The 13,875-nt window shown below is 43.8% G+C and overlaps 1 protein-coding gene across 1 annotated transcript in view; it reads left to right on the forward strand.

Annotated features, from left to right (window-relative positions):
• Positions 1–13,875, forward strand: part of ubxn4 (UBX domain protein 4) — a 54,771-nt gene extending 40,896 nt beyond the window's left edge. Inside the window, exon 12 of the mRNA XM_044132325.1 lies at positions 13,459–13,875. Within this exon, the coding sequence (XP_043988260.1) occupies positions 13,459–13,597 (139 nt within the window). The 3' untranslated portion in view covers positions 13,598–13,875. The remainder of the gene's footprint in view (positions 1–13,458) is intronic.

Below are 13,875 nucleotides of genomic sequence, written 5' to 3' on the forward strand. Positions count from 1 at the left end.
CTTTTTGTAATATGAAGGCCAGAATTGTGGCGTCCATGACCAACAGTTTCCTTGTAACATATTGTTCCTGAGCAGAATCTCTGCAGGTCCTCCACGGCTGTTGCGTTCATGTGTTGGTGGGTTTACAAATGTGCCATACCACTTCCATTTTTGGGTGTTGAATTGAAAAAAGCTCTGAAAAGTTCAAAGCTTGGAATATTGTTTATTAACCTAGCCCTGCTTTGGAACCTCTGGACCAGCTGCAGTTCTGCTGAGAGTTGGGCTGTTATCTCACCTGATAGTCCGGGAACCAAAATTTCAACATTTGTTACATTTTCAGCTGGTGCAGTTTGCTTTCACACTTCACTGAGTCAAACAACCCAAAAGAATTGGAAAAACCTGCTACCCTCCCTCCACCAACCCCCACACACACATGCACCTTTTTGCCTGGACCAGGAATTACTAAAAGAACTTCTTCCCAAAATGTAAAACAAAAATGAAGTGGCATTAGATTTTAGTGGTTGTAGGATTTCTCCTTTGATATACTTTACTTGTTTGGACATTTCCCATCAGCTGCTGCAGCTAGTGACCCTCCTGCAGGCGCCATTACTCTGGATTGAGTCATATCTGCAAAACCAGACTGTGCTGACCACAAACATGGTTTTAGATTTCCATTAAATATTGCTTAAATCAAAGCTGAGAAAATTGCTGATGTTTTGGTATGTAAAATACGTATTCTCCCTGGGTATAAATCTATAAACAGTTTGGTTTTTGTCAGTTCTGTCTAGATGCAAGAGGACTAAGCAAATTTCTCTTTTAGGGTCAGTAATATAATATTACATAACTCGCTGTTAAAACTTGTTTACATTTAACAAACCATGGCTCCTATACTTTATGACAGTGTTGTCTGCAGCAACCCTGTACTCATACAACCAGCCACAGCTGAGTCATTTGAAAATTTCTGGAGATCACAGGTCGCAGTGCAACTTCAACAATAGCTGAAGTTAGTGTGAAGATGACAGGCTGGCTGTTGTCAGCAACACAAAAGGACAGTCCTTTTTCTGGAGCCCCTGTGACTCACACAGTATCACAGGCACATAAACTGTGGTCTGCCGGTTAGCCCACAAACCATGACACAACCGGGGGGGGATCCACCTGCATCGCCGGCTGTTTCTCACCCAGGTGAGTCGGACGGGTGGAGTTGCATTCACTGTCCTCGTGATGTGGGAGGTCAGCGCTGCAGGCCTGAAGTCCTTGGAATCACAGGGACGCTGCGTCTTTGGCACCAGAACAATGCGGGATGTTTTCCACATCACAGGGAACATGAGCAACATTTTGAAAATATGAAGAAAGACTCTACAAAGCTGGACAGCACAGGCTTTGATCACTCTCGGGCTGACACCATCAGGACCTGCAGCCTTGTCATGAAGGAGTCTCACCAGCTGTCTAACATTTTTTTACCGTTGAGGTGGCCAGCTTAGCAGACAGGGGATGGTCACCGAGTAGAAGAGGAGGGGAGGAGGTGAAATTCATATGGGGATGAAGGACTCTGAGGAGGGAACAGGGGAGAGAGTTGGTATTGGTATTGCACCAGTGGTATTGATGGGAGTGTTGGTGGAAGGTGAAGGGGCTGAAGTGTCAAATCTGTTAAAAAAAAAAGAGGTTCAGTTTTTGGCTCTGTTAAAGTTGCCCATAACCGCACTACTGAACCCGGTGATAGTTCTCTCCAGCTGTGTGAAGCTGACACCCCACCCACGTCAAAAAATTCAGCAAATAGTCTGAATGGTTAGTGCTCCGTTTGTGCAGGTTTGTGCCGTTAAAATTTTCGTTTGTGCAGTTTTGGTTTCTGAGATATTAAAAGTTATTTTTTAGGTCATCTAGAGTTCACCATCCCCCCATATCGCTCCAAAACAAACCAAAGTGGGTTAGTTCGTTAGTGCTCCGTTTGTGCAGGTTTGTGCCGTTGAAATTTTCGTTTGTGCAGCTTTCGTCTTTGAGATATTAACAGTTATAATTTTGGCCGATGACGTCACTGTAGGGCAGTAGCTTAAATATATCAGTGGATGTCACCAAAATGTTAGATTTGTTCTTTGAGTTATGGAAATTGGTAAAGTGTGTCCGTTAAAGAACGCCGTACTTGGCGTCCGTTACGGTGCGCTGGCAGTACAACGGTCAGTATTTGCTGTGAATTCTGAAGGTAAGCAATACTGACCGCCAGCTCCTCAATGTAGCCAAATGTTACTTTTAATGTCCAAATAGTTAGTTTTGTATCGTTTTGTCTTTTTCTTCTTTTTATGTTGACACGGCAGTATTTGTTGTGAATTCTGAAGTATTTGCTGTGAATTCTGAAGGCGGTTGCCTGTCGGGTGGCCGAATAAACGATCTGAACCACGATCGCAACCCGTGTGTGTCCGATTCCTGCCTCAAGTTTCCTTCCGACAACAACAATTAAAGAAAAACACAACGCAGAGTCTAAGGAACAGCGAGGTCTCATCCCACACTTAAAGGGTTACATCTTTGGTGCCGTGACCCGGATCGTGGTGCTTCAAGATCACCTAGGCAACAACGCCAGCAGCCCGGTTACCCAACGGTTTCGGGCAGTTAGTTGAGTATACAATTTGAGTTAGTGTGTGAAGCTGAAGCTGCAACATATTATTTTAGTGTCATTTTTATTGCACTGTTAAGGTAAAAAAAAAAAAAAAAAAAATTGTTTGTGAACTACATTTTGTTTGAAATATTTCTTATATTGTGACGATATCCTGTTTCTTTTTTTTGTCTAATTAGAATTTGTGTGAGTGCGTTAAGATAATCTAATTATTTATTTATCTTTGACTTATAAAAAAAAAAAAAAAAAAAAGTTAATTACATGTTGTTTGAAATATTTATTATATTGTGATTATATTCTGATAATTTATATAAGTTTAACTGTAATTTTGGGAGTGATTCAAAATAACTGTGCCACAAAGTTATTTATGTATTTATTTATTCATTTATTTATTCACAATTAAACGCTAAAAAAGGAACATACACATACAAACATACATTTTGGCTGTCTACATTAATTTAAAAAAAAAAAAACGAGAGATCTTTGAAAATAATGAATAACTACGTTACCCCAATGAGGCAGATGCCCTCTATAGTAGCATCCAGCCACCTACTTACCCCTGAACCAGTACTGAGCCACAAATTCGACTCCCCAGGGGTGCCACACACCTACCTACCTGGAGGAGGAGCAACAGCTGATGCCAGCAACCAACCACCAGCAGTGAGGCCAGAGCCAACTAACCAACCCACAGGACTTAATGGCCAGCAGCTACAGTACCACACCCCAGTTCCCCAGCCCCATGATGGAGGAGTGAACACACAGCCCACCCCTGCAACCCCAATTCTGTCACCTTATGTGGATCAATATACTTCTACCCCTTGGACTGGCATGCATATGACTGCAGCAATAAGCCCCTCCCTACCACCTCCGGTTATGACAGGGGGCCAGATTATGCAGCAGCCTGCTGCTCCAGCCCTCCATCCACACCCAGTAGACTTTTATCAGCCAGTGAGTCAGCATCCCACAGGTTATGCTGGATATCCCACTGTGCCTCAAGCTCCACTGTATTCATCGGCCAGTGGTCCATGGGGTGTACATCCAAACAGGCCCAACCCTCAAATTATGAATCACGCAGCTCACAACCATACAGATCCGTTCTACGGACACGGCCGGGCTGCGTACGGCGGATTTCTGCAGACCCACCAGGTGAGAAGTGTTCCTATATTCACCGGTAATGCTGATAGTAGGATGCTGGTGGAGGATTGGATTCGGGACATGCAATATCTCCTGGAAGCGATTGAGCTCCCGCCACACCTGCGGTTTTCCACTGTGGTGCGTCATCTGAGTGGCGAGGCCAGGAAATTAGTCCTGAACCTACCTCTACATAACCAAACCCCTGAGATGGCTTTTGAAGAACTGAGGGCTGAGTACGGGGACACACAGAGCTCCCTAGATCCACTGGCTGACTTCTCTGGCGGAGCCAAAGACCAGGAGTCTGCCTGCTCATATGCCATATCGCTGGAAGCTACTCTGAGGCGGTAGAGGACAGTCAAAGAGGTGGCAAGCCATTTCCAGACAGGGACTGCAAACTCACCCGGCAGTTTTAAGGGTCTTAATGATGAGGAGGTATACATGAGGATCGCGCCACTTAAGCCCAGGCTCTTAAGCTTCCGAGAGCTGCAGGCTGAGCTCAGAGACATGACCAAAGAAACTAAGTTCCAGTCATTCCACAAATCAAAGCGAGCTCACACCCAGATCCAGACTGCATCTGGCAGCAGCCCAACTGTGAATGTGGAAGAGACCACCCATGTATCAGAGTTGTCAGAGCTTACCGAACTGGTTAAAGGTTAGCTCTTTGCCAAGCAGAGCAAATGACTAAATTGACCTACCTTGAATCAAGAGTTACTGCTCCATTTCCTGCCCCACCACCACAAGTCCAGGCACCCATAGGGCCTCCAATCCGAGCCCAAATCTCAACTGTGACATGCCACAGGTGTGGTAAACAAGGGCACATAGCTAGAGTCTGCAGAGCAGTGTTACCAGATCCCAGTAAAATGAATGGGAACAATCCCCACCCAGCTCAGCCTTTAAACGAGTAGAGCCTGTGGTCACCGGGGCAACCATGGGCGAGCAGGCAGACCCCCAGCCACAAGACATAAAGATGACTGATGGAGGAGAGAGCACTCCACTAGTGGGACCTAGAAATGAAGGTGAGGTGGAAATCAGTGGAATGAAGTGCAGAGCGCTCATTGACTCTGGCTCTCAGGTAACCAGTATTACCCACAGCTACTGGTCCAACCACCCAATCCTTCAAAAACAGAAGTTACAGCCCTCTCAGATACCTATAGAAGGTGCAGCTGGTCAGAGTGTAACCCACCATGGTGTTCTACGCATTAACTTGAAAGTGTTGGAATAAGTTATTAAAAATGTGCCAGCTTTTGTAGTTGAGGACTCAGAATATCGCCTGTCTGTCCCTCTGCTGATAGGAACTAATGTTCTCCGTGCTTCCAGAACTCATCTGCAAGCAACTTATGGCCAACAATTTCTCCAGCATGTCAGAGAGAGCCATCCAGAATGGTACACCTCCCTCTTGGAGGTTGGTGACACAGGACATTATAATGTGGAGGACAGAGTGGGTCCGGCTGTGTATACAGGTCACAAAATACATCCCTGGGGGAAAAGAAATTGACTTAATGTGCAAGGTGACAGCCGGCCCACAGAGAAGGACTTATACAGCACTGATTGAGGGCCATCATTCCTTGAAGCTTCCTCAAGACCTTCTGGTTGCCAAGATCCTTACTAATGTGAAACGAGGACGCACCCCTGTCAGAGTGATGAACCTGTCTCAATATCCAGTCACCATTAAGCCACACACACAACTAGCCAATGTTTCCCTAGTGGATGGTGTTGTGGATTTCTCAGACAAAAAGCAGGGCCAAAGCTGTGGAAGCAGGTCCAAAGACACATGTCTGAATCTGACCCAAGTAATATCGAGTTGTTGTGTTGACCTGAGTAAAGCGGCAGTCGAGGATGAGAACCAGCGCCACTCTTAAAAAGCTGGTAGAGAGGAATGCTGATGTATTCTCCCAACATCCTCTAGATTATGGTCACACAAAGACAGTGCAACATGAAATTCCACTAGTGGACTCCAAACCATTCAGGCTCCCCTATCGCAAGATTCCCCATCACAGTGGCAAGATGTCAGAAAGATGTTGATTGAGATGGAGGTGGCAGGGGTAATAAGGCCCAGTAAGAGTCCATATGCTTCACCTGTAGTGGTGGTGACAAAAAGATGGCTCACTACGGTTGTGTATCGACATCAGAACTAAACTCCTGCAGCACAAGAGATGCATTTCCCCTGCCAAGAATAGAAGAGGCTCTGGAAGCATTGGGGCAGGCCAAGTTTTTCTCCACGCTTGACCTCACTTCAGGCTATTGGCAGGTGGAGGTGGCGCAGGACAAGCACAAAACAGCATTCAGTACACCAATGGGTCTGATTGAGGCCAACCGGATGCCTTTTGGGTTACAGAATGCTCCATCAACCTTCCAGAGGCTCATGACTTGCTGTTTTGGAGACCTGAACTTCACCCATCTTCTAATATATCTGGATGACCTTATCATCTTTTCTAAAACCTTTGATGAGCATCTAAACAGACTGCAGTTGGTGTTCGATCGGCTCCGGGAACACGGTCTAAAACTGAAACCCTCTAAATGCCAGTTGATGAGAAAAGAAGTGCAGTACCTAGGCCACCTGGTATCTGCTGAGGGAATCGGACTGACCCAGAGAAGATTCATAGAGTCAAAGACTGGACCAGGCCAACAAACCGCAGAGAGGTTCTGCAATTTCTAGGGTTTGCTGGCTACTACAGGCGCTATGTCAGTGGTTACTCTGTCCTGGCAGCTCCTTATACCGGCTCACTAGTGGTGACCCAAGAATGAAGAAAAAAGGGAAAAAAGGTCTGGCTTCTGACCCACCATTCTTATGGACAGAGGAATGTGAGGAGGCATTCCTGGCCCTAAAGCACAGACTTACAACTGCGCCAGTGTTGGGATACCCGAACTACAACCTACCGCTTTGTGCTTCAGACAGATGCATCAGGGGAAGGACTAGGTGCTGTCCTGGTCCAGGTTCAAGATGGTATAGAGAGTCATAGCCTTCATGAGCCGAGGTTGAGTCCAGCAGAGGCAAGGTATCCCGCCCACAAGCTAGAGTTCCTGGCCTTGAAGTGGGCGGTAACAGACAAATTCTATGACCACCTCTATGGGCGCAAGTTCTCTGTCCAGACAGACAATAACCCCCTCAAGTACATCATGAGCTCTGCAAAGTTAGATGCCACGGGGCAACGGTGGGTCTCCTGCTTTGGCTGCTTTTGACTTTGATATCCAGTACCGGAGAGGACAAAGCAATGTGAATGCTGATGCCCTCTCCGTATGTCCAACCAAGAGGTCACAGAGACTCTGCACTCATGCCCTCTGCGGGTGTGCAGCAAAAAGCCTGAACAGGATGCAAGTCAGTCCATACAAGATCCAGACAACTCCTCAAAGCAGAACACAACGACCTCAGCCAACTTGGACTCAGAATCACCAGGGTCTAATGAGCCATACAGAGACATGGGTATGGAGTCACTTCCCGCCATGACAAAGCAAGAGATCCGCAGGACAGAAGGAGGATCCTGTTATTGGCCCTGTCTGGCACTACAAAAGTCGGAATGTGAAACCCAGTCGGAGTGAGAGGGTCAGTAGTGGCCGACAGATCTGTCTTCTCCTAAAAGAGTGGAAGAGGCTAGTGATCAGAGACGGTATCATGTACCGTCGCAGGCCGTGATCGTCAAAGAGGAGTGGTGGAACAGCTAGTGCTACCAGAGAAGCTGCGCGAGGAAGCTATGAAGGCTCTTCACAATGACTCTGGACACTTGGGTTTTGAGAGAACAGTTCAGATGTTAAAAGAGAGATTTCATTGGCCTCAGATGTTCCAAGAGATAAAGACCTGGTGTGAGCAGTGTGAGAGATGCTGCCTCAGGAAAACGCCAACATCAGGAGTCAAAGCTCCATTGGTCAGTATTCACAGTAATGCCCCCATGGAACTAGTATGCATTGACTTTTTGACTTTAGAAAAGTCAAAGGGTGGAATGGAGAATGTCCTTGTGGTCACGGATCATTTCTCACGCTACGCACAGGCATATCCCACTAAAGATCAAAAGGCCAACACAGTGGCCAGGGTGCTGTGGAGAAACTTTTTCTGCCGTTTTGGACTTCCTGCTAAGTTGCACACTGACCAGGGGCAACTTTGAAAGTGCTGTAGTGAAGGAGCTGTGCAAATGTATGGGCATCACTAAAACCCACACAACCCCCTACCACCCACAAGGCAATGGCATCACTGAGCGGTTCAACCGGACACTCATGAATATGCTCGGGACATTAGAGCCACATCTAAAACCTCGGTGGCACGAGTACTTAGATGCAATGACACACGCATATAATTGTTCACTCCATGACTCCACTGGGTATACACCATATTTTCTGATGTTCGGCAGACATCCTAGACTCCCAGTTGACCTCATCTTTGGGCTCCAGACTGCTAATGAACCAGGAGAATACAGTGCATATGTTCAGAGACTCCATGACTGTCTGTCACGGGCATACGCCCAAGCAAACCAGACTTCTCATCAGGCCAAAAGTCAACAGAAAAAGTATTATGACCAGAAGGCAAAGGGTCAGATTTTCAACCAAGGGGACAGAGTCTTAGTCAAAGTCTGCCATGTAGAGGGAAGGCAAAAACTAGGGGACAAGTGGGAGTCTCAACCTTACATTGTGATGAAAAAGCAACCCAACATACCTGTGTGTGTGTATGTGCGACCAGAAAACAGCAATACTGAGAGAGTGGTCCACCAGAACCTTCTTACACAATGTATGTTCCTCCCAGTAGAGCAGGCAGAGGTGGGCACAGCAGAAGAGATAATGGAGAACGCAGAGGCTATGACAAGACAAGCCTCTGGAATGCAGGGATGGGGCACTCAGAGCCCGAAAAGTTGGAGGAAATTGTGGAGGAAGTCGAAGGCGAGACAACAAATAAACAGGTTGAGCAGCCTGAAATGGATGGAGTGAATATACCAGACAGAAAATTTAAAGGGTGGACGGAACATGTAACAGATGGGAGTATCACTGCAGCCCCTGGACCCAGTGCTCTTAGAAGGAACATGCAGAGGAATCGACAACCCCCAAAGAGATTTTCCTGTGAGTCACAAGTAGTGGGAACTGAAGACACTGAACAAAAGATAATAAGAGGACGGAAGCTGTGGGAGAAAGCTAAAGCCAGAAAAGCAGTAAAACACTTAGAAAATTCCACTTAATGGAGTACATGCTAGCCATTTCACTGACACATCACACAGTTTTATTTTTTTTATTTATTTTTTTATTCATTTATTTGTATGTTCATTGTTGTTTTGTGTCTAGCCTGATGACTGGGGCGCCATCAAAGAAACAACGGGTGAATGTAGGGCAGTAGCTTAAATATATCAGTGGATGTCACCAAAATGTTAGATTTGTTCTTTGAGTTATGGAAATTGGTAAAGTGTGTCCGTTAAAGAACGCCGTACTTGGCGTCCGTTACGGTGCGCTGGCAGTACAACGGTCAGTATTTGCTGTGAATTCTGAAGGTAAGCAATACTGACCGCCAGCTCCTCAATGTAGCCAAATGTTACTTTTAATGTCCAAATAGTTAGTTTTGTATCGTTTTGTCTTTTTCTTCTTTTTATGTTGACACGGCAGTATTTGCTGTGAATTCTGAAGTATTTGCTGTGAATTCTGAAGGCGAAGCCGCTGCGCTGTCGGGTGGCCGAATAAACGATCTGAACCACGATCGCAACCCGTGTGTGTCCGATTCCTGCCTCAAGTTTCCTTCCGACAACAACAATTAAAGAAAAACACAACGCAGAGTCTAAGGAACAGCGAGGTCTCATCCCACACTTAAAGGGTTACATCACCATCCCCCCATATCGCTCCAAAACAAACCAAAGTGGGCTAGTTCGTTAGTGCTCCGTTTGTGCAGGTTTGTGCCGTTAAAATTTTCGTTTGTGCAGCTTTCGTCTTTGAGATATTAACAGTTATAATTTTGGCCGATGACGTCACCATCCCCCCATATCGCTCCAAAACAAACCAAAGTGGGCTAGTTCGTTAGTGCTCCGTTTGTGCAGGTTTGTGCCGTTGAAATTTTCGTTTGTGCAGCTTTCGTCTTTGAGATATTAACAGTTATAATTTTGGCCGATGACGTCACCGTCACCCCATCTTGCGCCAAAACAAACCAAAGTGGGCTACTTCTTTTAATTCTTCAGATTTTCAGCTGTTGTACAATGTGTACCTTTTGTTTTGAACTTCAATAAAGACTTAGAACAAGAAAAAATGTGTCTCATTTCAAGTAATGTTTCAAGATAGCAATGTTTTCATGAGCGTAGCGTTCTCTCCACAATAATTGAATCCTGCTAATAAAGGACATGCAGCCCTGACCCTAACGTAATGTGTATAACCTGTTCAACTGTGCTTTGACTTCGGAGGTGGTCTGAACAATTATATTCACATTGTTGACGTACTGTCTGCTGATTATGCAGCAAACGTGTAAAAAATATACATTAGCCTATAACGGTTCAAAAAATAGAAAAAAGAGTATAATAATAATAATATAGTAATAATTATAATAATGTATAATTAAATTGCATTTTCAAAACAGTCACTTTCATGGTTCATTACTTCTCAATTAGGATAGAAACCCTTTGCCTCACACTACAGATATTTGGGTGTGTCAATAGCAAACCATGAGGCACATGCAACTTCATAAAAAAACAAAAAGACAATTACCAGATATTGTCTTACTCTAACTGTATACACGATTTATAATACCTTTTCTACCAAAACATAGCGAGGCATCAATTGCATAAAAATGACACAAATTGTATTCTAGCAGTGTCTGCACACTTAAAATAGTCTTGAATTTAAAAATATCAAGTTGGTTTTCCCAGTTTAATTTCTAACATTTAAGCTAATTAAAAAAATATATAATTCAATAATGCATTGTTACATGAAAATGTAAGTACTTGTTAAAATTAAATTTTCCTTTGGAATAAATTTTTAATTGAATTCAGAAGATGTGCCCTTTGTGCATATGCTTAAGTGTTAATGATTCAATATAAATGTAAAGGCTGCAAGATGATGCCTCGCTATGTTTCAAAAGGTTTGAAATATCGACTTAATACAAGTTGTGAATTTAAATAAATGCATATATAAGCTAGCCCTGCATACATCCTCTTTGCTTTTATGGGGATGGATTGCATTGAGTCAATATTTTATGTGAAGCCTGAGCATTAATTTACTTACCTTGTTAAAAAATCAAAATCGGGGTTGAAAAAATTCCAAAAATGACTTATTCAAAACGATTTGAGACCGCTAGAATATTAACGAGAGGTTGAAATTACACTTGCTCTGCCGCCAAAACAAGATCGGGGGTGGTGAGGGAGGGGGCTCACTAGTGGGTGAAGCCAATCCCAGTTGTGTGAGAACTATGTCAAAGTTCGCAAAACATGTGGAGCTTTTCAAAATCCTTGAAGCCCATACACATTTAATGTAAGAAATTGGATGAAATGAAAGTCGTTGCATTGAAAATATATTTACTAAATATTAAGTACATTACTTGGATGAACTCTGAACCAATGCCACATTTCCGTTTTACTCTGCAAAAACTTTGCTCAAGCAACTAGCAAATTGGCTGTGGATTTTTTTTTTCTATTTTTTGAACCGTTATAGGCTAATGTATATTTTTTACACGTTTGCTGCATAATCAGCAGACAGTACGTCAACAATGTGAATATAATTGTTCAGACCACCTCCGAAGTCAAAGCACAGTTGAACAGGTTATACACATTACGTTAGAGTCAAGGCTGCATGTCCTTTATTAGCAGGATTCAATTATTGTGGAGAGAACGCTACGTTCGCGAGAAAACATTGCTATCTTGAAACATTACTTGAAATGAGACACATTTTTTCTTGTTCTAAGTCTTTATTGAAGTTCAAAACAAAAGGTACACATTGTACAACAGCTGAAAATCTGAAGAATTAAAAGAAGTAGCCCACTTTGGTTTGTTTTGGCGCAAGATGGGGGGGATGGTGACGTCATCGGCCAAAATTATAACTTTTAATATCTCAAAGACGAAAGCTGCACAAACGAAAATTTCAACGGCACAAACCTGCACAAACGGAGCACTAACGAACTAGCCCACTTTGGTTTGTTTTGGAGCGATATGGGGGGATGGTGACGTCATCGGCCAAAATTATAACTGTTAATATCTCAAAGACGAAAGCTGCACAAACGAAAATTTCAACGGCACAAACCTGCACAAACGGAGCACTAACGAACTAGCGCACTTTGGTTTGTTTTGGAGCGATATGGGGGGATGGTGAACTCTAGATGACCTAAAAAATAACTTTTAATATCTCAGAAACCAAAACTGCACAAACGAAAATTTTAACGGCACAAACCTGCACAAACGGAGCACTAACCATTCAGACTATTTGCTGAATTTTTTGACGTGGGTGGGGTGTCAGCTTCACACAGCTGTTCTCTCCAGCTTCCTCTTGTAATCCTCCTTAGCTCTTCTGATCTCCACCTTCAAGCAGCTCTATATTACTCTCACATTATTCCTGCTGCCATTTCCGAAAGTCCTTTTCTTCTCATTCAGAAGAGTTTTGATCTCCTTTGTTACCCAGGGGTTGTTATGTGGGTAAACTGTCTCAGTAGGGATGATGGAGTCAGCACAGAAATTGATGTCGTGTACTCATGAGCTCATCGATGTCCTTCATATTCAGCACACAGAGTGCCTGCCAGTCAGTGGCCTCAAAACATCCCTGTAGTGCACAGGTCTCAAACTCCAGTCCTCGAGGGCCCCTGTCCTGCAGGTTTTACATGTGCCACAGCTACAAAACACTGGAATGAAATGTCTTAATGACCTCCTCCTGGTGTAGATCAGTTCTCCAGAGCCTGAATGACCTCATTATTCTATTCAGGTGGTGCAGCAGAGGCACATCTAAAGGTTGCAGGACAGTGGCCCTCCAGGACAGGAGTTTGAGACCCCTGCTGTGGTGTCTCAGTGACCTGAGGTGACCTTTGATCACCTCCTCATTTTTGCAGACTGGCTCTTCCCCAGAGGGACGTAACATGAGCTGAGATGCACCAGGTTATGATCGGACCGGCCGAGCAGAGGGAGAGGAGAGTAACTGTATGCACCTCTTACATCAGCATACAGCGAGTCCTCTCCTCTCTGGTGGGACAGCTCACATACCGAGTGAAGAGTTCTGTCTATGATGTCATGATATAACCATGATATAACCATGAATGTTGCCAGATGTCCAGTCTGCAAGCGAGGTCACAAGCTACCTTGAGGTTAGCAGAGGGAGGAATGTGAACATGGTGAATGTAAACAGTCACCATGACAACTTGTGGGTTTTGTAAAACTGACAAAGACCAATCACCAACAGTTCAACGTCCAGACACCAGATTTTCTTGACCGGTATATGATCAGGATTGCATCAACGGTTGTACTAGAACGGTCAACCTCCCTCCTTTCTGCTGCCACACTCAGTGCAATCCCTGACAGTTCCATGTCCTGGCTGGACATAGAACTTTTTGTCTTGGCTTTAATTACTGTGGAAAATACTACGGTCTTCTTCCTTTACAATAAGAGCTACAATAGGCATAAATCTTGGTTTTCATCAAGAAAAATTGTTTTCTTTATCTTGTATCAGTTTTGGAAAAAGCTCATTTTGAGTGTATAAAATACATTATTGTATTTACTAATACCTGTTAGCAAAAGCTATTATGTAAATATATAAGGTTGTATTTGTTTTAATATTGTTTTGTTCTTAACTTTTGCTTCTATATTTGTGTTCAGAGAAACTCCCACCAAACAAAATTTGGAGACCCAGCCAAAGGATTTCAAAAAAGAAGGTAAAATCTGCACACTTCGGACAGAAGAGGATGATGATGAGGATAACAATACCTGGAATGGAAACTCGACCCAACAAATGTAATACCCTGGGTGACATAAAGCTGCTGCACCCCCAGATCCCCGCTTTAAATTCTGATTTATATTTTATTTTTTCAGTCTCTTCTTTCTCCATTTTAGTAGTTGCGTTCCTGCACTTTGTCTGCATGTTCATGTAAATTTAGTCCCATTTGACCTTGACATGAGTAAAATATTTCTGAATTTAACATGATTGAATGGATAATTTTGATTGTGTGAAGCCACTATTTCTGTTTTTGTGCTCATTACTGATCTAGTAAATTCAATAAACAAATTTTAACCAGT

The sequence above is a fragment of the Gambusia affinis genome, linkage group LG11 (assembly GCF_019740435.1).
Source record: "Gambusia affinis linkage group LG11, SWU_Gaff_1.0, whole genome shotgun sequence".
Lineage (NCBI taxonomy): Eukaryota > Metazoa > Chordata > Actinopteri > Cyprinodontiformes > Poeciliidae > Gambusia > Gambusia affinis.